Source organism: Bombyx mori, chromosome 13 (assembly GCF_030269925.1).
Source record: "Bombyx mori chromosome 13, ASM3026992v2".
NCBI classification, from domain to species: Eukaryota; Metazoa; Arthropoda; class Insecta; order Lepidoptera; family Bombycidae; genus Bombyx; species Bombyx mori.
Window position 1 is genome coordinate 4,268,806 of NC_085119.1, and position 25,514 is coordinate 4,294,319.

At 36.4% G+C, this 25,514-nt stretch overlaps 2 protein-coding genes across 5 annotated transcripts in view; one reads left to right on the forward strand and one right to left on the reverse strand.

Moving 5' to 3' along the window:
* The window catches only part of 6tox (antimicrobial protein 6Tox), a 55,370-nt gene extending 50,928 nt beyond the window's left edge, over nucleotides 1–4,442 (forward strand). Inside the window, exons 2-8 of one of the 3 annotated variants that reach the window (XM_038014736.2) lie at nucleotides 1,824–1,964; nucleotides 2,388–2,528; nucleotides 2,885–3,025; nucleotides 3,132–3,272; nucleotides 3,379–3,519; nucleotides 3,607–3,747; nucleotides 3,835–4,442. In XM_038014736.2, the coding sequence (XP_037870664.1) occupies nucleotides 1,824–1,964; nucleotides 2,388–2,528; nucleotides 2,885–3,025; nucleotides 3,132–3,272; nucleotides 3,379–3,519; nucleotides 3,607–3,747; nucleotides 3,835–3,944 (956 nt within the window). In that variant the 3' untranslated portion in view covers nucleotides 3,945–4,442. 3 annotated transcript variants of the gene reach the window in all.
* Nucleotides 1–25,514, reverse strand: part of LOC134199939 (uncharacterized protein K02A2.6-like) — a 933,609-nt gene that overhangs the window by 756,054 nt on the left and 152,041 nt on the right. Inside the window, exon 2 of one of the 2 annotated variants that reach the window (XM_062671731.1) lies at nucleotides 10,500–10,760. The exons of the other annotated variant lie outside the window; for it this stretch is intronic. Coding sequence (XP_062527715.1) covers nucleotides 10,754–10,760 — 7 coding nt within the window. The 3' untranslated portion in view covers nucleotides 10,500–10,753. Of the gene's footprint in view, nucleotides 1–10,499; nucleotides 10,761–25,514 lie in introns of those variants that run through there. 2 annotated transcript variants of the gene reach the window in all.

Below are 25,514 nucleotides of genomic sequence, written 5' to 3' on the forward strand. Positions count from 1 at the left end.
AAATCAATTTGAAATGCTGTTATAATTATAGGGATGGGTCAACTCGATTTACCAATTAAAGTTACACTTAGCTCGACTTAGCTCAAGTTGGATACTCGTTAACTCGAGTTTGATTCTCCCTAACTCGTCTTTCGGCTAGCTGTACATCAAGCGTGTAAGCGAAAAAGCTTTATTCGTTCGTTGTGTGTACGCTTTAAGATTTCGCCATAATGCATCGACCAAATAACAATGATGATATGATGCGAACTTTTCTAATAATATAGAGCCCCGTTCACTTGTCACAATATGAAATATTACATTTTTTATATTAAAATTATAATTACATTAGCGTTTGTCAGTTGTTTTAGTCTTGCAGTGGATGCATGTGACTAGGAGATGTATGGAAATAGTAGTGCAAGGTAGAGTGGGAGAGTCGACCGAAGAAGACATGGATGGAGTGTGCGAATGACGATATAAGTGAGAGAGAGGAGTAAGTGTTGAAATGACGGCTGATAGAAGAGAATGGAAGAGAAAAATTAACTGTGCCGACCCCACCTAGTGAGATAAGGTTGTTTTGGTCTTTATTTGGGACCTAATAGAACCCCGTTTTATATATTGGAAATACGGCCATAATATTAATTGAATCGCCTAATATCATCGCATAATATTAATTGAAAAGAAGTACCAAAATATTGGCGTTGAAAAGTTAATGCTTTAAAGCGACCAGCGAATGGAACCATTTTGGTGAGACCGAACCATAATATATAGATGGAAAAACAAACCTTAGTATGCCTGAAAATAACTATAGCAAGAATCAGAAAACTAGGAACACTATCTAGTGAGTACTACGGTAGACGCTTAATGTTTTTTTACTTGGATAAATTGACATTAAATAAAGATATAGTAATATTGTTTTTTTTTCTTAACGAAGTTCCTTATGGGACGATGCGGAGGGGTACCCTAACCGGGAAAAAGCGTCCGTAACGTAAGATTTTTATTATTTATCTATAGTCTTAGTATGATGGCTATACAGAGTCTAATGTATAGTCTACGTGATGACGGTTATTATTATTTATCAGAAACCGTCGAAAAAACTGTATAAATATCTAAAAAGTATAACTAAAAAATTAATAAAAATTCATCTAGACTCTTATATGAAGCGTGCACAACGGTACATCTCTATCATTTTTCTATTACAGACAAATGTACAAATATAATATATGTACATATTAGTAGTATAATATATTAATATAGTAAATTAGCACTTCAGTGGGAATTCTCGACCTCTCGGACTTTAAGGAACAAAAAACTCGCCATCCACCTTTAGTACATTGATTTAGAACTCTTTAGAGTTATTGAGTCTTGTTTCACTTCACGGCGACTTTATTTTAACTTTCTGATTAATGTAGAATATGGTTGACGGACCCTTCCTCAATTCGGCCAAGCTCGATAATTTTACGAATAGACCTAGAATATTATAATATTTTTTTTATTATTTTTTTGTATTGCCCTTGTAGGCAGACGAGCATACGGCCCACCTGATGGTGAGTGGTTACCGTCGCCCATGGACTTCAGCAATGCCAAGGGCAGGGCCAAGCCGCTGCCTACCGCTTAATACTCTCCACAAGGCTCGTTTGAAGCAGGACATGTCATATATTAAATATAATAAAGAATATAATAATATTTTATTATTGTACACATACAACGCTAATGCATATTTTAACTTTAAATGCTAGATTTAACAATTTAGCAATATGTTTAAATAAAAATTTTTATATATGCTGTTAAAATATCCATTATTTAATGATAAGCCGTAATAATAATATAGCATATGTTCTTTTCAGGCTTGAATACAAATAAGACTTCAATTAAATTGCGTAACTGTGACTTTACGGCTTGTGACCAGCTCTGCCGTGAACTTGGGTTTCCAAGTGGCGCGTGCGATGGTGAACAATGCGTTTGCGATAATTTCCTCAAAACACGTGGTATGTTTAGTAGCTAAGTTATTTGAAGGTTTCCTTCCTCTTCTTCTTTTCTGTCATTAGCCCAGTATCGATTTTATTTTCATACTAGCTGACCCGGCAAACGTTGTTTTGCATTATAATTTTTTTCTAGGAAAGATAAATTAACCTAGATATTGACTGCGGCGTCATCTGCCGGGCTGGTTTGTGAATCTAAACCAGACTGCCGCGTAATCTGCCGGGTGATTTGCCGGGTGAATCTAAGCCGTCCAGGGCGCCACTCAAACGCATACAAAAAAATTCATTCAAATCGGTCCAGCCGTTTAGGAGGAGTTCAGTGACAAACACGCGCACAGAAGAAATATATAAATATATATAAAGATTAGTTGCCCTCATGGCTCACCTATTATCAATCTTAACAAAATACTATGTTGTGTTGATTCTTAGGTTCACGCACAAAAACTGACAACCAACTACCTCAACTGGATTGTACTACGTCAGAGTGTGATCAATTGTGTCGCAGATTCGGATTTTCTGGCGGTATCTGTATTGGTGGACAATGCGAATGTGGAAATATACACAAAAATGGTAAACGAGTAATATATAGCATAATAAAGTAGTATATAGTTCAGATATTTCTCCGTAATTTTGTACATTCTATTCAATGTTCAATGTGTATTTTTTAATAGCAGACTTAGACAAAAATCAATCTACCCTCGAAGGTTGTAATATACGAGAATGCGATCAATCGTATCACCGAATTGGATTCCCTGGTGGGGTATGTGTCAACAGGCGATGCAAACGCAACATTATAGCTAAAACAAAGACAAGTAAACATTTATTCCTGAGATATACATCTTTGGACATCCATTAGTTGTAAACGTTTCCTTCATCACACATTGCGAAGGGCCTCTACTAAAGTGTCAATATGTCATTTTGAACAGCGGACCTAAATGAAAATCAATCTACCCTCGAAAATTGTGATATGCGAGAATGTGATCAATCGTGTCGCCGAATTGGATTTCCTGGTGGCGTGTGCGTCAATGGCCGATGCAAATGCGACATTATAGCCAACAACAATATAGGTAAATAATATTGGGATAAATCTTGGGACTAATATATTATACTTGTTTTCTTGCACAGTAGAAACATTACATTACAAAATGCGAAATAATGTGTCATTGTAAACAGCTGATCTGGATGGAGATCGATCTTCTCTCAAAGATTGTAATAGCCGAGGATGCGATCAGTCGTGTCGCAGAATTGGATTTCCTGGCGGTGTGTGCGTCAACGGACGATGCAAATGCGACATTATAGCCAACAACAATATAGGTAAATAATATTGGGATAAATCTTGGGACTAATATATTATACTTGTTTTCTTGCACAGTAGAAACATTACATTACAAAATGCGAAATAATGTGTCATTGTAAACAGCTGATCTGGATGAAGATCGATCTTCTCTCAAAGATTGTAATAGCCGAGGATGCGATCAGTCGTGTCGCAGAATTGGATTTCCTGGCGGTGTGTGCGTCAACGGACGATGCAAATGCGACATTATAGCCAACAACAATATAGGTAAATAATATTGAGATAAATCCTGGTGTGCTTGCGCATTACATACATTACATTACAAAATCCTAAAGAATGTGTCATTGTAAACAGCTGATCTTGATGAAGATCGATCTTCTCTCAATGATTGTAATATCCGAGGTTGCGATCAGTCGTGTCGCAGAATTGGATTTCCTGGCGGTGTGTGTGTCAACGGACGATGCAAATGCGATATTATTGCAACGCAATTTCTGGGTTAGTGGTATTTTATTATACTTGCGTCCATACCAATTTACGTTTTGATCGCGACAGACTTAACTGAAAATATTCAATTGCTTATAGGAAAATTTATAAGAAATTTAAAATGCAACACCGTGGAGTGTAACGAAATTTGTCACCGTCTCAACTACGCGGGAGGGATCTGCAAAGGCAACGAATGCAGTTGCTATTGAGTTAATATTGCTCTTCAGAATGCTTCAGAATTGCTCGAGTTGAAAGTTTGCAAAAAATATTTTTATTCAGTTTCATGTATAATTTTTATATCTTTTTCTTGGAGACACATCTGGACTATAATTTTAAATTGAAATATAATCTTTAAAGTATTGCACATATGGATACCTATTGAGATAAATGCATTAAACATAATTACAATTTGAATTGTTTAATAAATAAAACATTTAAAGAAAGAATATTAATTAAACTTTGTGAGTTTGACGCTGAGAGATTTACGAGTATTAGTGATATCATCAACTGTAAAATGTCTGTGAGGTCATCCACCCGCTTGAAACTGCCAATTATCGCTATATTCCACTGATTTTTGTCAAGTACTCTGTTTCACATGAATCCCATATTGGCATTTTAAACATTATAATACTATATCTTTTTTGTACAGAAATTTTGTTTTTTCGTGAACACTATTTTGCAATAAATTTAACATTATCTGAAAAAAAGACTAAAGATTTTTATTTAATCTTTCTAAGTTTGGTATTCGCATATTATTATATTTTATAAGTCGTCGTGGCCTAACGGATAAGACGTCCGGTGCATTCGTGTTGAGCGATGCACCGGTGTTCGAATCTCATGCGGGTACCAATTTTTCTAATGAAATACGTACTCAACAAATGTTCACGATTGACTTCCACGGTGAAGGAATAACATCGTATAATAAAAACCAAACCCGCAAAATTATAATTTGCGTAATCACTGGTGGTAGGATCTCTTGGGAGTCCGCATGGGTAGGTACCACCACCCTGCCTATTTCTGCCATGAAGCAGTAATGCGTTTCGGTTTGACGGGTGGGGCAGCCGTTGCAACTATACTGTGACCTTAGAACTTATGTCTTAAGGTGGGTGGCGCATTTACGTTATAGACTTATATGGGCTCCAGTAACCACTTAACACCAGGTGGGCTAAGAGATCGCGCACCCATCGAAGCAATAAAAAAAAAAGTACCTCTATTCTGTCTCGACGCAATCATATGAAAGAGAGAGAGAGAGAATACACTGTATTGCAGACCAAATATGCTTCGGCTTAAAGGCTCTGACAGCCGTTATACTGTGGCGTCTTTAACTTTACGTCTTTAAGCGGACGTTCCTGCCCGTTTACGAAATCAGACGACTTCGGATACAGAAAAGGGACACGGTGATCCGTGACGTCACTGCCATAAATACAATCCACACGATCAACATTCTCACGCACCTCCCTATTCTTATACCGTTCATTTACTAACTTCGAAATTAAAACAAACAATACCTTCGACCTCTACATACTTCAAAAACTCGTTTACACGTAAACGAACCAGATATTTTATACGTACGATTGTGCGTAATCTTTGATCTGCAAGGCTCTCAAAACTTCCAAGATAACAGAGGGGAAGGTCTGACGCCCGCTGTCCTTCAAGTTAATTGTTAGAAGTTCCACAAAGGACGAGAGGTCTCGAAAGAGTAGGTACTCAACGCCTCCCAAATGTACGTTTCATTCTCCTGACATTACGAAGACGAATCTCTTTTCATTCCGACACTTATCTTTATTCCTATTGTTTCGTAACGTCGGTCTCCGTCGAATTTCGATAAATTGCGGGAGCTCATCCGAATTTCTGAATCGGATACGTAATTTTGTCAATTATGCCGCACGAATTTCGTGTGTTCGGAAAGTGAAATTTAATGAATTAATTAAAAAGTTGATAGATTCACTCTTGAAACTTTAGACTAATCTATATATATAAATGAATTGCTGTTCGTTAGTCTCGCTAAAACTCGAAAACGACTGGACCGATTTGGCTAATTTTTGTCTTGAATTATTTGTGGAAATCCAGAGATGGTTTGAAAAGTAGATAAATATGAAAATGCTCGGAAATAATAAAAATAACAAATTTGTTTTTCCTTTGATGTGTCGCCCCGTCGGATGGATTCCTTTTGTTTGTTTTAAGTTTATTTTATACAAAAGTTTAGGTATTTTATTTATCGATTGAGGCACTACGAAGTCTGCCGGGTCAGCTAGTATTCAATATAAACTTCAAAAGCATCAGTTAATTAACTTCGTTTCGTTCCAGAAAACACACAACTTTTCCTATAAAACTATTAGTATTTTTTTTCCATTTGATAAATATAAACTACAAGAGCTCATAGACAATGTGAATCACAGCACCCACCCTGATACATCGTAATCGGTAGTCTCAATTGCATTGTTTAACAACTATTCCACCCTTAAGCAATTAGAACCGGGAACAATTGATTACTTTACGACAGAAATAGATACGATGTTGGTACCTACCCTATATGTTAGAGGAAGTCTGAAAGTGGCACCTGTGATAGAGAAGTTGAAAAGTTTGGAATGATATGGACATATGATGAGACGAAATGAAAAAGAAGGTTGGAAACAGAGTTTTATGAGGAAGGATATAGAGGAAGAGGTAGACCTAAGAAGAAATGGATTGCGTGAAAGACTTTACGTGTAAGAGCGAAGAAATCATGTATGATAGAGGAGTATGGAAGGAGAAAACATGTTGCGCCGATCCCAGGTGACTGGGAGAAGGGCAGAGGAATGATGTTGGTACCTACCCGCAGTTTTACAATGCGCCCTACCTCTAGTAAATGCCGTGTTGGGCGATCGCAATCCGTTGACAAAGTGATGAGAGATTTCTACTGCTCATTATCTGATGAATCCAACAGTCGCTATTCACGACACCCAAGAGAAGATACCTGGGTCCTAAGACACATAATAAGCCATTATCTGGAAATACAGTTAACTAATAAAAACTATTAAAAAAAATGTTTTTGTTTATTTGAAATAGTTATTATGATTAGTGGTAGAAAGTTTTGTGAGTCCGCACGGATAGATATCACCACCGTGCCTATTTCTGTCTGAAGCAGTAATGCGTTTCGGCTTAAAGGGTGCGACAGTCGTTGTACTGTTACAACTGAGACCTAAGAACTCTTGTCTCAAAGTAGATGGCAGCATTTACTTTATACATTTCTATGCGCTCGAGTAACCAGTTAATACCAGGTGGGACGTGAGTTCTACGCTATTGTAAGCAATAAAAAAATCTAGAAATTTTTTTGATTACACTACGATAGGATGTGACATCACCAGAGTGATGTTTCATCCACGTTTCAAATCCATGTGCGTTGCTAGACAAATTTTGTATTCATTAAAACGAACATTTAAACTTACTGAATAACATAATAAAATATAATAAGTGACTAGTAATAATAATGGTGCAAGAAAATACTGAGATTAAAAGATTAAAATTTTTATGAACGACGAAATTTGATAACAAATTTTGTGTCTCTGTCTGTACGGTAGGCAGCGGCTTGGCTCTGCCCCTGGCATTGCTGAAGTCCATGGGCGACGGTAACCACTCACCATCAGGTGGGCCGTATGCTCGTCTGCCTACAAGGGCAATAAAAAAAAAAAAAAAAAAAAAAAAAAAAAAAAAAAAAAAAAAAAAAAAAAAAAAAAAAAAAAAAAAAAAAAAAAAAAAAAAAAAAAAGAATAAGATTGTGTTGGAGTTTAAATTGTATGTCACACGTGAAATTGACTTCATATAAATGCGATGCGCTCTTTGCCTAGCATGGCCATATAATTATTATAGCTACCTTGCTTGCATTAAGCCAACTCAAGCAAGCTCCAAGAACGTGCTACTTGCATAATAGCAGTCACGAACCTGCGACATATTGACCGAGTTCAATGCCACAATTGAAACATGAAATCGAAATTTCGATTGTAATTGTGTTAACAGCTGTTTTATTCTCAAAACTGAATCGCATTAATTAAAATTTAATAATAAACCACACAGCAAACTTTTATTTCTCAAGTGATAACTAGACCTCAGTATACTTACGGTCAAAATGACCCCGGTCAGGTCATGATCATAATTTTCTATTTACGACCCATAAAGGCTCTCATTTCTAGGCACTTGTTATTGGAAAAACGTCGCTGACTCCCTGTAATCTCACGCTACATGAGTAAATAAAGGGATGATTCATATCTTTAACGCAATATCTTAGTTGGTTCAATGGGTAGGTTCGTTCCAAATATGTTTATATATACAAATTTATAGTTAAATTTGATATATTATGTTTCCTTTGTGTTTTTTTTTCAATTCGTTTCTTTCGCTATAGTCGAGACGGACGTTTTATTGAACCAACTGGTTTTAGCTACCGAAGACTTTTTAATTTTTGGAACGAAGTTCCTTATGGGACGATGCGGAGGGGTACCATAACAGGGAAAAAACGTCCGTAACGAAGATTTTTATTAGTAATGCACACAGTGTACGATTTAACTTTGTAATAACGCACAAATTAGTAATGCACACAGTGTACGACTTAACTTTGTAATAACGTACAAAAAATAACATATTTTTTTATCATTCATTGACCACGATCTCAGAGCGTTCGTCTGCGCAATATACTAAATGTTATGCAAACAACCGTGAATGAAGAGTACCACAATAAGTTCGCACGTTACCGAACGACCGTGGGTTTTTGCGAAACCTCCAGTTTTATTTTCTTTATACCTCGAATAGAACTTTTATAGTAAGGAACTTCGTTCCTATCCGGTGTCCCACGACACCACACATCTTTTTTTTCTACCTATTCTAGTGACCTCGAGGGGTCACAATAGAATCACCGAACTAGTAGGTGAGCTCGACGTCTCTAACCTGAAGATGTTGCTAGCATTAGTTCTAGCAAGAGCGGTGTTTCGCAGAACCTGCCGAAGGCCATCCACATCCTGATTATCCCTGCCATAAATATGTTTTATGGTTTGTCCATAATAGGTTTTTGGTTATGATTGTTAATGATTTTGAAGGCTGTAATTATTACAAATGTATAGTAGTAAGTCGACCTAGGAACTTACTATATGTTCTTAACGTTTAAGCAAATAAGCGAATACGTTTTTTTAATAGCATATAAATTTTAAACATCATAACTCACTAAATTATATGTTTATAGTTCTAGTAGAAACTCAAAATATATAATTATGAATGTGTAGTGTGGTAACAGGTAACTCGGGGATTTACCGGAGAATGACCGACAGCGTTTACTGAATATATTACAACGGTAAACTACTTTTTTTTTTTAATCCTACCTAAGCTGATAGCCTTGAAAGGCTACATCAGCGTCGCCTTAACTAGTAGGTGAGCTCAAGGGGGCTCAAGCCTGATGACGTTGCTAACACAAACCCTAGCAAGAGCCGTGCTTCGCAGAATCTACCACCGGATCGGAACCGCGACCCACTGAGAAGATCCGGCGAGAAACTCAGTGGGCTGTGTCTGAGAGTTAATTTACTCGACGCGACAGTATACTACGATCCATATTTCATATGACATATTTTAAGCGTCCAGTTTTTCCCTCCGCGCCCTCTCTACCAATAAATTTATTATTAAATTTTGCTTTTAATTTTGCACACTAATCAAAAATGATATTGAGCTCTACTATCGGGTCAAAGAAGATCCACTGCTTTGCGAAAAGACGCTCAAAAAACTCAGTGTATTTTTACGCTATTTACATTTTCCCCCGATAATTAAAGGGGATGGCCCATTTTAGGCCCAAAGCGGACAATAGATTATAGAAAAAATACTTAGTGCATTAATTTTGTCATAAATAAATATGCATTTACTTTCTTGCAAATAAGCGCCATTACAGTTTACAATAAGTAGTTTAAAAAAAGTAACTCTATTGAAAAAACAAGGATTTTTATTTTTGCGGGAAAAATATTGCCAGCTTCAAAACCTTTTACGTATAAAGTAAATATTTTGAGTATATAAATAAAACATATAAATAAATCATTTTAAGTATTATCATTAATCAATCGACTTTAATGGATTTTATGCACATAAAATAACATCGAAGACATACCCATTGGACTTTAACTTGTAACTATACTTGAGACCTTAGAACTTATATCTCAAGGTGGGTGGCGCATTTACGTTGTAGATGTTTGTGGGCTCGAGTAACCCCTTAGCAACACCAGGGTGGCTGTGAGCTCGTCCACCCATCTAAGCAATAAAAAAAACTTTACTAGTATTGTTATTTAAATATGTACAACTAAAACAAAAACATAAAAAATAATGTTTACTCGTAAAAAAAAGATTAAGATATAAATCAATTATCGGTTATTTAAAAAAATAATCGATATATGAATTTCATGTAATTATTTTTCTTTATACTGACAACACTGAATTTAATCTGACTGACTGACACTTCGCTTGCTGCTCGTGGTGTTGTGCTTGCGTACAAAATGGATGTGTTTTGATTTTTCTTCGATTTATTTTACTTTTATCAATAACGTTTCATACTACGACTAAAAAACATTGTGTGAATTGTGGTTTTACCCTGACCGAGATTTAAAACCGTGTATATGCTCTCTTTTGCTATTTTTAGATGATACTAATTGTGTATGAAGATGAAGAAAATATTTAAAGAATTAAGTTTGTTTTTTATACCCTATTGGATAAAAATACATTAGGAACATCTTAAACATTAAGAAAAGAAAAGTTCTTGAAGTATCTCACAATCCGACACTTATTTATATAGAAAATTAACCTCAAAACGAGTTTTTATTTTTATTATATTTTTTATAATAGTGGCGTCAATTTCAATATATTTTCTAGATATCCAATACATTTAAGAATTTGAATCAGTACATTTTTATAGTAATATTTGATGTCCATCTTGGGCCTAGCACACTATGGAGAGTGGGCAATCCCCTTTATATGACCAAATTCGTGGCCCTACAGTATCACGGAAACAACTTCACTTTTAACAACTAAACTATGCTTCGCATAACGCATTTAAAGTTAATAATTACGAACCAACGAATTCCATTAAAAAACGTCATAGTCGGAGCAAAATTTTTTTGACGTGACAACGTCTTATAATTCGATGGAGCCGGCTGCACGCGCGAAAAAATATGACTCATGTGGCGTTACCTCGCTCTGAGGCGTTCCATTTAAGGCTTGAAGTGCAAGCGAGAGCGCGCAACGAGCGACAAAGAGACACAATCGGCCTCCGCGTTCGGCAGCGTTCGACATCTGTCTCTCTCCTACTTGAGTGAGCGATGCATCCGCGTGGACAACGTACATTGTAAAATAAATAAATTGACATAATTGTATTTAGGCGTACAAATAAATGTAACTTGATCAATTCAATAGTGATTTCCATTTACCTCCTTTTCTATATCGATACAAAATATCTATCAAACAAATAAAATGAAAATTTTCTTTTGAAAAATGAAACCATTCCATCAGTATTTTCTTGACGTTGTCACGTTCAATTATCGTCAGTAAACCGACTTTACAGACAACCGATGTTTTTGACAAATATAGGCACGTTATATACACACTGACGTAACCTAAAAGCTTCCTTACGTTAAGTTCAACAAAGCATTAAGATATTCGAACATTGCCAGCATCCTGAGAACTTTAACAGAACGTTATGAAACGGCAAACGAGGTCCTGAATAAACTGGCCACTCACACATCAGCTAATAAGTCTCCACACAGAATCTAGTAAACTGAGGCTTCGAAGAAACCTCAAAACAACCGAACGTGACGCGTATTAATTTAAGTTTTAATGAGAACCGAATTTACGAAGAAGTCGGAAGTGACTTAATTAAGACCATACCAGAATACGTACTTACGTACAGACGATACCAAAAGTATTATTACATCACCGACTCTATTCCACTCTTTACAGTATAAATGCTGATATCAAGCAAGCATTAAAATAGATTGAATTCTTCTTAGTCGGACACTCTTGACAGAGTGGTCGTGGTTGCGCTGAGAATGTACGTGCAGAAGTATTTATTAGGTCGTCTATGTTCCCAAGTTTGCCTTGCTGTCGATGCGCTTCTAGATCTGGGGGTTTGAATTTAATATATATTGGATTGAATTTAGGGTAATTGGAGTGGAAAAATTAAATTTTAAATGGGATGGAATAATTTTTTTTATCAAAAATTGAATTAGAATTAAACTTAAGGTAACGTTTAGCATTAAACAACACATAAATTAGTGTTATTGTTTTTAGTTTACACTGCCTTCATATTTGAGTTTTATTTGGCTTAAAAAGAATTACATTTACTAGAATGTTCTTGGGTCCCAAGTCCAGGCCCCGGACACAGACGGAGGATTGCTTTACGTTATCTCAATCTTCCAATCACATTCTTCATTCATTATTAATCTATAGCGTATTTCATTATACTATTATTTCTGTTGTTGGCAATTTTTATACTGTTCATGGCGAATTTCAGGAAGGCTTCTCTACCACTGTCGTCTTCGATAATACTGGGGAAGCTTTGAGTGTCCATGGCAAAGCCTAAGATCTGTTTTCAAGCGTTTTGAGTACATTGAACCGAAGTGGTCTCAGTTGCCTTCTTTATTAAATCCGTCCAGCGAGTTGGTGATCGGCCTTTCACCCGGGCTTGAACCACCAGTCTCTCCATTGACTCCTCTTTTTTATTGCCCATGTGGGTGGGCGAGCTGACGGCCCACCCGGTGATAAGTGGTTACCGGAGTCCATAGACACCTACGACGTAAATGCCTCCACCTACCTCGAGACATAAGTTCAAAGTCTCAGTTTTAACAGTACAACGGCTGCCCTAGCCTTCAAACCGAAACCCATTACTGCTTCACGGCAGAAACAGGCAGGGCGGTGGTACTTACCCGTGCCGACTCAAGATGTCCTACCACCAGTGAGTAGTTGTGGCCTAAAGGATAAGATGTGCGATGTACTCGTATCGAGGGACGCGATTGAGCCTGTCTTCGAGCCCTGAAGACAGTACTAATTTTTCTAACGAAATACTTACTAGATACACACGAACGTATTCCGAATTGACTCCGCGATGAGGAAATAAAATCTAGGCAGCGGCTTGGCTCTGCCCCTGGCATTGCTGAAGTCCATGGGCGACGGTAACCACTCACCATTAGGTGGGCCGTATGCTCGTCTGCCTACAAGGGCAATAAAAAAAAACTGATATAAATCTACAGTGGTTTTTACGGATGTTCCGTTATAACTACTGAACCATGCATCCGATTGACTTGAAACTTGGTATCCATGTAGAAAATACATGTACTTAATGGATAGGCGAATATTTATATGAGTGTTGGACTCCCTAATAATAATGACAATAATAATGTTAATTTTAAATGCTCAGCGAAGCTGGCGAGTACCGCTAGTCTTATCATAAAATTCAAACCCGCAAAAAAATTAATGGCGTACGGTGAGGAGTCTGATGATCCCGCACGGCAAAAGCAGGGTTGCTGTTTGAAGATTAGACAGACGTCATGTCTCAGAAGTGATGTCTAATTGATTCCGGTAACTGCTTAACATTAACTGGGTCGTGACCTCGTTCAGTCACCTAAGTGGAGGAAAAAACTGCACGCTCAACAAAATACGTCCTATCAAACTCATATTTGAAATTCGTACCAATTCATATTGGTGATCGTATTATACCGGTGTTATATATTCAGAAAACGCGGCCGGCCATTCTCCGGTGAATCCCCCTGTTACCTTTTATAATAATGTATTTTGAGTTTCTACTATAACTATAAACTATAATAGTTTAATTAATTACTAGAGGTCCCGCAGTGGTCGAAATTTGACTATAATTAATTGGAATTGTAAGTTTGTAGACTATTATGATTGTATTTTATACTTCTATAATCACAAATTTCGCCAAGACTACACTATAAAAAATATTGATAAAGACAAAAAATATTTAATCTATTCTCAATTTGACCACAGACGTCAAGAACAAAAGTTTGACAATAAATAGTATGCATGCGTGCGTGCGTCAAATACATGGTATGTAGTGTGTGTAATGTTTTCTTTATTGATTTAATGTATCTTATAAGCATTTTTTTTGTTTGTAACATTGTTTGTTGTTTGGATTAAATATTAGCACTGTGCACTTCTTCTCTATATTCTCTCTAAGTGTGGAAAATTTCATACTCCTCCGTTCGCGCAATTTTCGTAAAAAGGGATACAAAGTTTTTGCTTCACGTATTAATATATTATATAGATGATGTTAAAAATTAATATGCCATTAAAAATGTATATTTGCATATTTTCTTAAATGTTAAAAACATGAAGTAAAATTCTAGGTTGACTTACTACTATTTATAATACTTACTATTGTAGACGGACAAGCAATCCAACAAAAAACCTACAAACCAATTATGGACAAACCATAAAAAATATTTATGGCCTAATTTATATCAGAATCTTTCGCCTCCGATTTGACAATGTCTTTCTTTATACATTCAAAATTCAATACGTTGAGAAAAGAAGGCAGTAAAAATATGTGAAATACATGGCAGCCATCCAAGGATGGCGACCTCTTGAAATAGAACTGTCTTCGGGGAACTCATGAATATTGATATCAAAGCTTCAAGTACATACAAAGCGGAGGTCACGCTGTCAGATAATAAATTTATAATACACACGAATACACTTGATTATTGCTCGAAGACACGTTTTTTAATTCCGAAACGAGCTCTGGGAAGGAGCAGTTTATATTTAATTCAAGTGTTCTAGGATTTCCTGAGATTGTTTCGAGACGAATGTTTAAAAAAGAACCTTCGAATTTTTTTAGTAGTTATACCGTGATGCCCGAACACGGACATAAAGAAATAGACTTACATAGAGTAAAAATGAGAATTACGTATTTCTCTATGGGACACGCACACTTCAGAGAGAGAGAAAGAGAGAGAGAGAGAGAGAGAGAGAGAGAAAGGGAGAGAGAGAGAGAGAGAGAGAAAGGGAGAGAGAGAGAGAGTATTCTTTGTTGTACACCAAAAAATAAATAAACAATGCAACATTTGACATTAAATACAAGAAAAGTACAATTGGCGGTCTTAACACTAAGAGCGATCTCTTCCAGACAACCAGCAGTTACGATTTAAAACAGTACAATAGGTATATTCTATCGAATAAAACAAGAACTGATAGTAAGACGTCTTGTGAGTCCGCACAGGGAGGTACCACCACCCTGCCTATTTATACCGTGAAGCAGTAACGCGTTTTGGTTTGAAGAGTCAGCCGTTATACTGTAAAAAAACTGAGAGCTTAGAACTCAAGTCTCAAGATGGGTGGCGGCATTTACGTTGTAGATGTCTATGAGCTCCGGTAACAACTGAACACCAGTAGGCCGTGAGCTCGTCCACCAATCTAAGCAATAAAAAAATAAAACGGAATATCACTCCAAATGAAAATTACTCAGAAGTCAGAGCAGACGATTTAGAATTATAAAACACCTCCACGAAATCTAAGAAGCCATAGCACAAAGCGTTTCTGTTTAAAAATACTAAAATCCACTCTATCTTGATACATTATGCAGTACTCTACAGTTCTGTATCGGGTTCGCTCAGGGCTTATAAAGCGGAACCTCAATCAGTTCCACACTCCAGACACACAGCTTCGGTCGGTACGAAGAAAATGAGACTTCACTGAATATAACTACGGCTTGTCTCGGTAGCCACTACCATTTTAATGATACTAGTGGTCCCGCAGTAGTCCACCTTCGACTATAATTAATATTACGTTAAGTTGGAACATTATTAAGATTTTATTGTCAAAAACTATTATACTTCTATATTCATAGATTTCGCCAAGAGTAAACTATAGACAAATACTCGTAATATTAAAGATAAACAATATTAACCTATTCTCAATTTGACCACAGTCTTTATGCAATAACAAAAGTTTGACAGATAACATAATATAAACAAAGAGTATATAATAATTTATATATTAATAAGTGAAGCAAAAACTTTGTATCCCTTTTTACGAAAATTGCGCGGACGGAGGAGTATGAAATTTTCCACGTTTATAGAGAATATAGAGAAAAAGTGCACAATGCTAATATTTTTATATTTTTTTAAAAGAATGCCAAAAGATACATTAAATCTATAAAGAAAACATTACACACACTACCATGTATTTGACACACACACGCATGCATGTCAAACCTTCGTTCTTGACGTCTGTGGTGAAATTGAGAATAGATTAAATATTGTTTGTCTTTATTCATATGTTTCTATAGTGTAATCTTGGCGAAATTTGTGATTATAGAAGTATTTAGTCTATTAAGTCTTTGAACATACAATCATAATAGTGTACAAACTTACAATTCCAATTAATTATAGTCGAATTTCGACTACTGCGGGACCTCTAGTATATATAACCAGCTGTACCCGTCCGCTTTGCTGGGCATTTAAAATTAACATTATTATTTTATTGAATTTGAATTTTAAAAAAACATACCAAAGGATTGACAAATAAATCAGCTTCAAAACTGCATAAAAACTTATTGCTCCATCTAACATTTATTTTTAGCTAGGGACCGTTAAAACTTAAAACACTATATGGATGAGGTGAACCGATAGATGTGTCCGGGATTCACAGATAACCCCACAACAGATTTCAACTGATTTGCGGCATCCGCGCTCTTGAACAAAAGCTTGTCCTTCTATTGTATATAACCTATAGAGTGCCATATGCATTTGCTTTACATGGAAGACTCACAAAATATGTTCCTATTGAGATTGATACCAAATAGGTTACAAAAAATATGCTTATATAAGATAGATAGTAATTTCAACATCAAAGAGCTATACATAGATAGTAATTACGTAAAGTCATTGAACTTTTTGAAATCAATAACAACCGAAAGAAACATTGTTAAGTTTACGTTAAAATTGAAAGGAAAACATTTTTTTTTTTTTAATTATCAAGTTATTTTCGTAATCATTCTATTGGGAGTTGGACAGTTGTTACCAAAGTTTCTAATGATCGAATATTTCAATGTTAGAAATATGTTCGTTTTGATCACTTCCAAATTACTTTCAAAGTCCAAATGGAGGCTTCCGAAATTATAACTTTACATGATTTATTAACATAAAATATTGTGTTCATAATGAATTAGCGTTTCCGTGTACGACTTTGGGTTGGACAAACGTTTTAGACAATCAAAAATGTTACCTTTTTTATATCTAACATTTAAAATTGTATTGGAAACGGTGATAGCGTATTTAAAGGAAATAAAGTTTATGGACTTGATTTTAGTTTCATTTTTAAATTTTTAAATTTGAAGAACTAAAAACGATTTCTCACAAAAACTATTACTTAGTGTATGGCTCTAATAAATAATAAAAAAAAAAAAAAAAAAACATGAAATTTTAATATCTCTTAAAATCCGTACGATTCTTTAATTACATTTTTTTTGTCGATTAAGATATTTGTTAGGAGAATTAATTAATATATTCCTTTTAATACTGTATAAACCATTATATGTATGTATTTATGTATATATGTTTATTTATATGTAATTGTTATTTACTCTGCACTACTTTTGGTTGACTGGTAGAGAATGCCTTTCTCTACCAGTCAACCAAACCATGCCTTAGGCATTAAGGCCGCCAATGTAAATTTTACATGAAGTGTAATATATATACTAATTATAAGTTTATATTATAATTATACACTATTAAGTTTAATAAATAAATAAATAAATAACAAACATAATAAGATAGAAATATTCGAGGTACACATTTTACTGATACACGTGACGCAAATAGCCCATCGAGAATCGTCCCCACTTCGAAATCACTTGCCACTCGAGTATCTCTCGAAAATCTCGCGAACGAAGCATAAAATGATTGGTTATCAATATATTATCTCGCTTCAGAAACTTTTGTCTTTACAAATAAAACAACGACGCGAAATTCACGATTCACTCAGTTCATCGCCACCATTATTTTAAATGATAATAGCATTATCGACTTATCGTTTTCCCTTAATGATTTCATTATGTTCAAAATCTACTTAAATTTTTCTAAGTAATTGAATATATAAGTTCGTGGTAGTTTAAAAACATGAAAATATATGAAAGAAATGACTGGTGGTAGGACGTCTTGTGAGTCCGCGCGGGTAGGTACCACCACCCTGCCTATTTCTGCCGTGAAGCAGTAATGCGTTTCGGTTTGAAGGGTGGAGCAACCGTTGTAAATATACTTGAATAGAACCTATGACTCAAGGTGGGTGGCGCATTTACGTTGTAGATGTCTATGGGCTCCAGTAAACACTTAACACCAGGTGGGGTGTTAGCTCGTTCATCCAAAAAATCCTTTAAATTTATTGCCTACTTCTTTTTTTTTTATTAAAAATTTTACTCGCTTCTTTTGGAGGACTGAAAACTGATTAGTTAGGATTAGGGTACGATTGAACCCTTATATTTATTTCGATCAAGGCGCAACGAACGCAGCTCAGTCGCAACCCGTGAAAAGCGAATCATCAAATAGCAATTTAATCCCAAGATTATAGACTAGAATTCTAAGCTCTTGCTACGTTTTAAATAAATATATACAAAGAAAAATCGAGATAAACTACTGTTGGGAGGATACGTTGACAACTTCTGAAGTATAGCCTCTCGAGAAGATAAATTGAGACGCGCATTAGTGGAATTTATCGTCGTCTGTATTTGAAATAAGTAGTCTATTCCAACGGATTTTCTTTTTAAAGATTCTATCTCACCATTCCGAGGTAGTAAAAAGTACTTACTGAATACAATGAAGTATTTATGAAAGTAAAATTGAAATGACCATGAGATTTTTTTCAATTCATTAACATGCATTAATCAATAAAATTGAAGGTGATGCATCACTGATGTCGTCCGACTTCTATAGAAAAATATGTGCAATTTAAAAATATAGAAAAAACCCCTTAAACACTTAAACTAACAATTAGTTTCTGAAACTAGTCAGGATATTAAAACAAAGTTATATAATTATGGTTTTTGGTCGGTCCTCGATACGTGTGCAAATATTTTTGGTAATTGGACTTACTAAAGTCGATGAAAATCACATTCAAAGATACATACAAAATTTACATAAAAACAGTTTTTGATAAAAAAAAACCTTCCGTCCTATCGGGAATGCATTCCCGATCCTGCGGACAGAATGGAAAGCAGTCGACGTCGCCCAAAACACGACATCTCGGATCCTCCCGATCCACTAACGGTGCTTCTAGGTACTTCAAGCACCGGTCACCGTTCTCGTCGAACCCGTCGCTTGCGACGAAGGGCTCGACGAGTAAATTAACTCTCAGACACAGCCCACTGAGTTTCTCGTCGGATCTTCTCAGTGGGTCGCGTTTCCGATCCGGTGGTAGATTCTGCGAAGCACGACTCTTGCTAGGGTTCGTGTTAGCAACGTCATCAGGTTTGAGCCCCGTGAGCTCACCTACAAACGTTAGGGTTACGCTGAAATAGCCTCTCAAGGCTCTCAGCTTAGGTAGGAAAAAAAAAAAAAAAAAAAACGGGAATTCTCTCGATAATTGTAGACTTGTCGTATCGACTATAAAAGCGTTGCAGAGATGACATGAAGGCGGTTAGTAATCGGATCTAATCGAAGCGAAACAGCGAACGGATCATCTGAAGCGGAAGAAGTGAATTGCGAATTGTAAAGCGTTCTATGTGTTAAATAGAGTTTTATTGTACTTCGGTAGACGAGCTCACAGCCCACCTGGTGTTAAGTGGTTACTGGAGCCCATAGACATCTACAACGTGAATGTGCCACCCACCTTGAGATATCAATTCTAAGGTCTCAAGTATAGTTACAACGGCTGCCCCACCCTTCAAACCGAAACGTATTACTAATTCACGGCAGAAATAGGCATTGTGGTGGTACCTACCCGCGCGGACTCACAAGAGGTCCTAGCACCAGTAATTACGCAAATTATAATTTTGCGGGTTTGATTTTTATTACACGATGTTATTCTTTCGCCATAGAAGTCAATCGTGAACATTTGTCGAGTACGTATTTCATTAGACAACTTGGTACCCACCTGGGATTCGAACACCGTTGCATCGCTCAATACGAATGCACCGGACGTCTTATCCCTTAGGCCACGACAACTTCACTAAAATAATTAAAACAGGCTTTTTGATGTAAATAATTTATAGCCACACAAAACCGATTACTGGCGTGGCGAAGCATGCCATGGCGATGTCTTTATCCTTTAGCCCACGACAACTTTTTATCCCGAGCACCAGTACGTAACATTATATAGCAATATTGCAGCCATGCCGTAGTAATCGACTTCGGTGAAATTAATTTAAGCCCGGGCCCGTGTCAAAGATGAAATTCTTGATGAATCCCGATTAGCGGTGCGAAAATAATTCTGTATTAATTATTTTAATTAAAAATAGTTGCCAGTCACGAACACGATCATTCTGAAGGCGTTAAACGTTGTTTTTTTTTATGAACTGTTCCAAAATTAAAACAACTTTTACAGTTTATTCTGAGTTTTTTTGCAACATCACTATATTATTTTTAACATTTCGAATACTTGGCCGTTTTCGTGATCACGGAGCTGCTAAGGTGTTATTCGACAAAATTTGAAAAATGTGCAAACTACCATCACTTTTAAAAAAAAAAAATGCTATTCTTTTACGTTTTATTTCACGCAAAACTTACTAATAAAATCATGAGGTCTGGCAGTTTGTTTGACTGGGCTTCCATCTTTGCGAGAAAAGCATCCCAGTTGTTACGATAAGCGACGACCGTCTTCTCTATTAAAGCTAGGAGGCTTTATTTATTTATTTTAATAACCTCGTGCACCATACTTGAAATTAAGTTGTTTTCTTTAGCGAGTTTTTGGATTTTGACAAATCTTATAAAATGGCTGGCACCACTGCTCAGAGCGTGTTTTCAGACAGCGGAATCTTGTACCCGGCTATCCTTTACATCTGCAATTTGCTCCTCAACTCTAACCGTGTCTCGTATACGGTTAACAAAAAGATAAACAACAACCGGTCTATTTATATCTGGCGTGTAGCTAAGATAACCTTAAATGCAAAGCAATCCCCATCTACCAAAGCGGATCATGAAATGGTGTCTCAAGCTGGGTGACGGCATTTACGTTGTTCGTGTATACGGTCTCCGATAATACCTGCCATAGCATAGCCATAGCTTTAATACCTGACCTCGTCAACCCATACAAACAATAAAAAAAACGAATAAAGTATTATTCTTTATTTTATTACTTTTTTATTACTCGAACGATTACTGCCTCTTTTCAAAGGTCATGTAATGCAATTTTTCCAGTAGCACGTAATCAACATAATGTACATTAATGGAGTTATTAGTAAAACCCATATGACTTTAGGGGGGCGAAGCCTAAAATATAATGGGGGCAAACAAAAATAACTCAACTATATTGATGCTTATTTTTGTTCACCAAGATTACTATCAAGGGACTGGTATAGCTCTACAAAAATAATTAAATAATAATCGAAAATCATTAATTATACCGTTCTATTTATTATAAGAGGTGGGACAGATGTAATGCAATACAATTTCGACCTAATGTATTAAGCGGCTGGATTTACATTGTGATGTCAATTGATTCTGGTAAACACCCAATCCACGTGATCCATGAGCTCGCTCAGCTATCTATGTAATAAATAGAGACCTAGTGTGAACGGAACGGTCCGTAATTACATATATCAAGAAACTATACTTCTAGTTCGGCGTCAAATTAATTAAGCTAGTGTTCGAAATTCGACCATAATTTCTGATGCCAAAAGATTTACATTAATTTTATAGATTTCTCTATCTATTTTGTTTTGTTGTTCATTTCTTTTTTTGTATAAATTCCAACTAAACGATGACCGAGCTTTGCTCGGAATTTTTTTTTTTTTTATATATTGTGTTTTTTTAGAAATTATATTTAAATACGAATTACATATTGATAAAATGATGAAATATTCCAAGATCGTTTAGGCATTTTTAAGTGAACACGTGAGTTAAAAAGATACAAATAATATAAATAAAAAATTCATTTTCTTGTTCTGACCTTAAACCAAACACTCATTGGCTTCGGGTGGCTTAGCAACGCCATCTGCTGAAATAGCTTTAGTGTTATTGTGTCTTTAAAGCAGTTAGTTGCTCTCAATTATGAAAAATAGTATTATTATTCGCCAATAGATGTCGGGAAGAGTCATAAAGTTGATTAACGATAAAGTTGATTATTGAAAACACGACAAAAAACAACATTTTCTGAAATAAATCGTAGCTAGATCGATTTATCGCCCCCGAAATCCCCTGTATACTAAATTTTATAAAAATCGTTGGAGCCGTTTCCGAGATTTAGGTTATATATATATACAAGAATTGCTCGTTTAAAGGTATAAGAAAGATAAGATAAGATAAGATTTAGTAAACCAAAAAAGAGAAGAACGACTCGACATAAAGCGGAGAAAATGATACTTAACTGCTTCGCCTTCTTTTGCCTATATGTATATAGATTTTCTCAAAATTCCGCACAGATCTATTTAAAAAAAAAACACACATTCCCAACCAATTACTCGTTGTGGGATAAGAAACATTAATATCTATTACATGAATCTGACAGATAAACTCGTGCCACCGAGGGCCGAATGTACCCTAATAAATAAAATGGGAGAAAAATCGCTGGCGATACTGGAACCCTTCCCGTGGGAATGCAGCGCGTATCCGGGCCTCGAGAAATACGTATTTACATACATAATGATGTCCCCTTGCGTCTGGTGGAGATCCTGAGGAAGTAATATCTATTTGGCCGGGAACGCCTTTAACGCGTCCAAACACGACCAGCTCGTGTTCACAAAAATAAATTCATGTGCTTATCCCGGAAAGTATTGATAGAACAGAAGGATTATTCAAACGACCCTCCAGATAAATTCGTCTTGCTAACACTTTTTTTTAACGATTTTTATTGCATCGTCTTGTAAATAGCATCATGGATTAATGTTATAAAAACTGTCAATCGTCTGATGAAAATACAACGATATTTGCGTAATTACTGGTGGTAGGACCTCTTGTGAGTCCGCGCGGGTGGGTACCACCACCCTGCCTATTTCTGCCGTGAAGCAGTAATGCGTTTCGGTTTGAAGGGTGGGTCAGCCGTTATGACTATACTAGAGACCTTACAACATATCTCAAGGTGGGTGGCGCATTTACATTGTGGATGTCTATGGGCTCCAGTAACCACTTAACACCAGGTGGGCTATGAGCTCGACCACCAATATAAGAAAAAAAAAAAAAAACTATGGTCCGATCCAGTAATGCAACACGTTTATGGCTACGAGCAAACTCATCAAGTTTGAACTCACTAAAGTTATCTTCACGATCAGAATTCAATTTTTTTTATATTTAGCTATAAATAATTTGTTTTTCAGTATAGGCATCATATACAATAATTTAGAGTAGGTACCTCAGGTTACTTAATTATTTTTTTGGAGTTTACTCCTTTAGAATCGATTTACATATATAGGCCCGGGGTATGAAAATTATGGGGACCAAAATCGTACTAGCATGTCACACGAAATGCGTTATGCGCCTGATTGGCTCCTGATTGCGTGATGCGTGCGCGCGCCAATCAAAATCGTACTAGCATGTCACACGAAATGCGTTATGCGCCTGATTGGCTCCTGATTGCGTGATGCGTGCGCGCGCCAATCAGGAGCCAACGCGCGGCCGCGTTATTGCAGGTGACGCCGGGCTGCTGCGCCTGCAGTCCGCCACAAAGCCTCGTACTGATCGCGCGTTTCTCTCATTATTGTATTTTCATATATTTGTTAGTCGTTTGTATTGTGTCTCGTTAATTTGTTAATAATCTGTAGTGTATCGTGTTGTCGTAATATAGAACTATTTCTCGTATTGTTTCGTTTAATTTTTTATATCCAGTAAACTCCAGTCGTGCGTCGGAGCGGACACACACACTTTTTTTTCTTTTATAATTTATTTAGTTCTCGACTGGACAACTAAAATTAGATTATAATTAATGCATTTCATAAGTCTCGAAATATAATAATCGACTTCAATGAGCTAAGTATGACAACAATGTGATAGCAGAACATTATTTACACAAATATCGTGTTCTATTAAACTTCAGTCTTCGTATGATATTAAGCTTGCATAGAATTCCTGGAATCTCTTTATGAAAAATAGTTATTGAGCCTCGTATTCACGAAATCCTTGCAATCGCAACTTCCCGGTAAAACTCATTAACTAAAAATCACGCCACTAGGAAAAATGAGCAGATATGAATAAGCCTTTGAGAAGATTTGAGGGATATATTTGAATTGAAAATGAAATGAAAAAACAGGAAACCATAAGTTTCCTATGCATATTTACGAAATACTATTAGGATTTAGATTAAATTAGGAACAATGATATAACATATACATATATGAAACTTGAAGCCGAAGTATTTTCATTAACTATGACGGGCAGTCGAACCCACGACCCATTATAGGTTAAAGGAATACAGAAAGAAGCTTATAGACTTGATGATAATGCTTATAAAGTGAATGCGGCAACCCTACTCGAAACAAAATATCTCAGTTACATTTAAACTGGACCCCGTAATTGCTTTACAGAAAAAAGTGGCTGTAACGACAGTACCCACTGGTTTGCAAAAATCCTAACACCTTAAGTGCTTGTTCACGTAGAACGCGCGGGCGCGGCGACGGGTGCGGGCGCGATAGACGTAGCGAGTTCGTGGTCACATTGGCCGCCAGGCGTTTGCGCGAGTTTGACTGCTTTCAGAGATTGAAAACATGGACGACGATCTTTTATTTTTAACTGAAAATCCATACCTAAAGTGGGAGATGATAACAATTAGAATCGGTGTGCATGAAATTAATAAAGAAAGAGAATGGTATGGTGAATTTCATACTTTATTCATATTTCATCTGTATTGAAAGACATATCTTTTCTAGCGACAAGTTCAAACTGGTTGAACTTACCTGACGTCGCGAGTGAATCGCGCGCTTCGACACTAGTTCGACGTGAACACACCCATACAACTCACGCGTCTGATATTTTTGGAGTTTACTCCTTTAGAATCGATTTACATATATAGGCCCGGGGTATGAAAATTATGGGGACCAAAATCGTACTAGCATGTCACACGAAATGCGTTATGCGCCTGATTGGCTCCTGATTGCGTGATGCGTGCGCGCGCCAATCAGGAGCCAACGCGCGGCCGCGTTATTGTATTTTCATATATTTGTTAGTCGTTTGTTTTGTGTCTCGTTAATTTGTTAATAATCTGTAGTGTATCGTGTTGTCGTAATATAGAACTATTTCTCGTATTGTTTCGTTTAATTTTTTATATCCAGTAAACTCCAGTCGTGCGTCGGAGCGGACACACACACTTTTATTTTTATTTTTTATTTTTTATGATTGAGGGATTACTGGTGGCCCGGAGGCCTTTCCAGTTTCACCAGGACAGGTGGGCGAGCAAAGGCTCAGCCAGGAGGGGTGGGATTTGCTAACAGCTACCCGAGCGCCTCCGAAGGAGACCTAACAACTCAAGAGTAGCTGCTTCGCGAATGAATCTACTACCGGATCGGAATCGCGACCCGCTGAGAAGATCCGGCGAGAAACTCAGCGAGCTGATTCATGGGTTAGGTTGCACGGCGAACTCTTTGTCGAGTTCGACGAGTACGGTTACCGAGGTCCCTAAGCCTGCTCCTA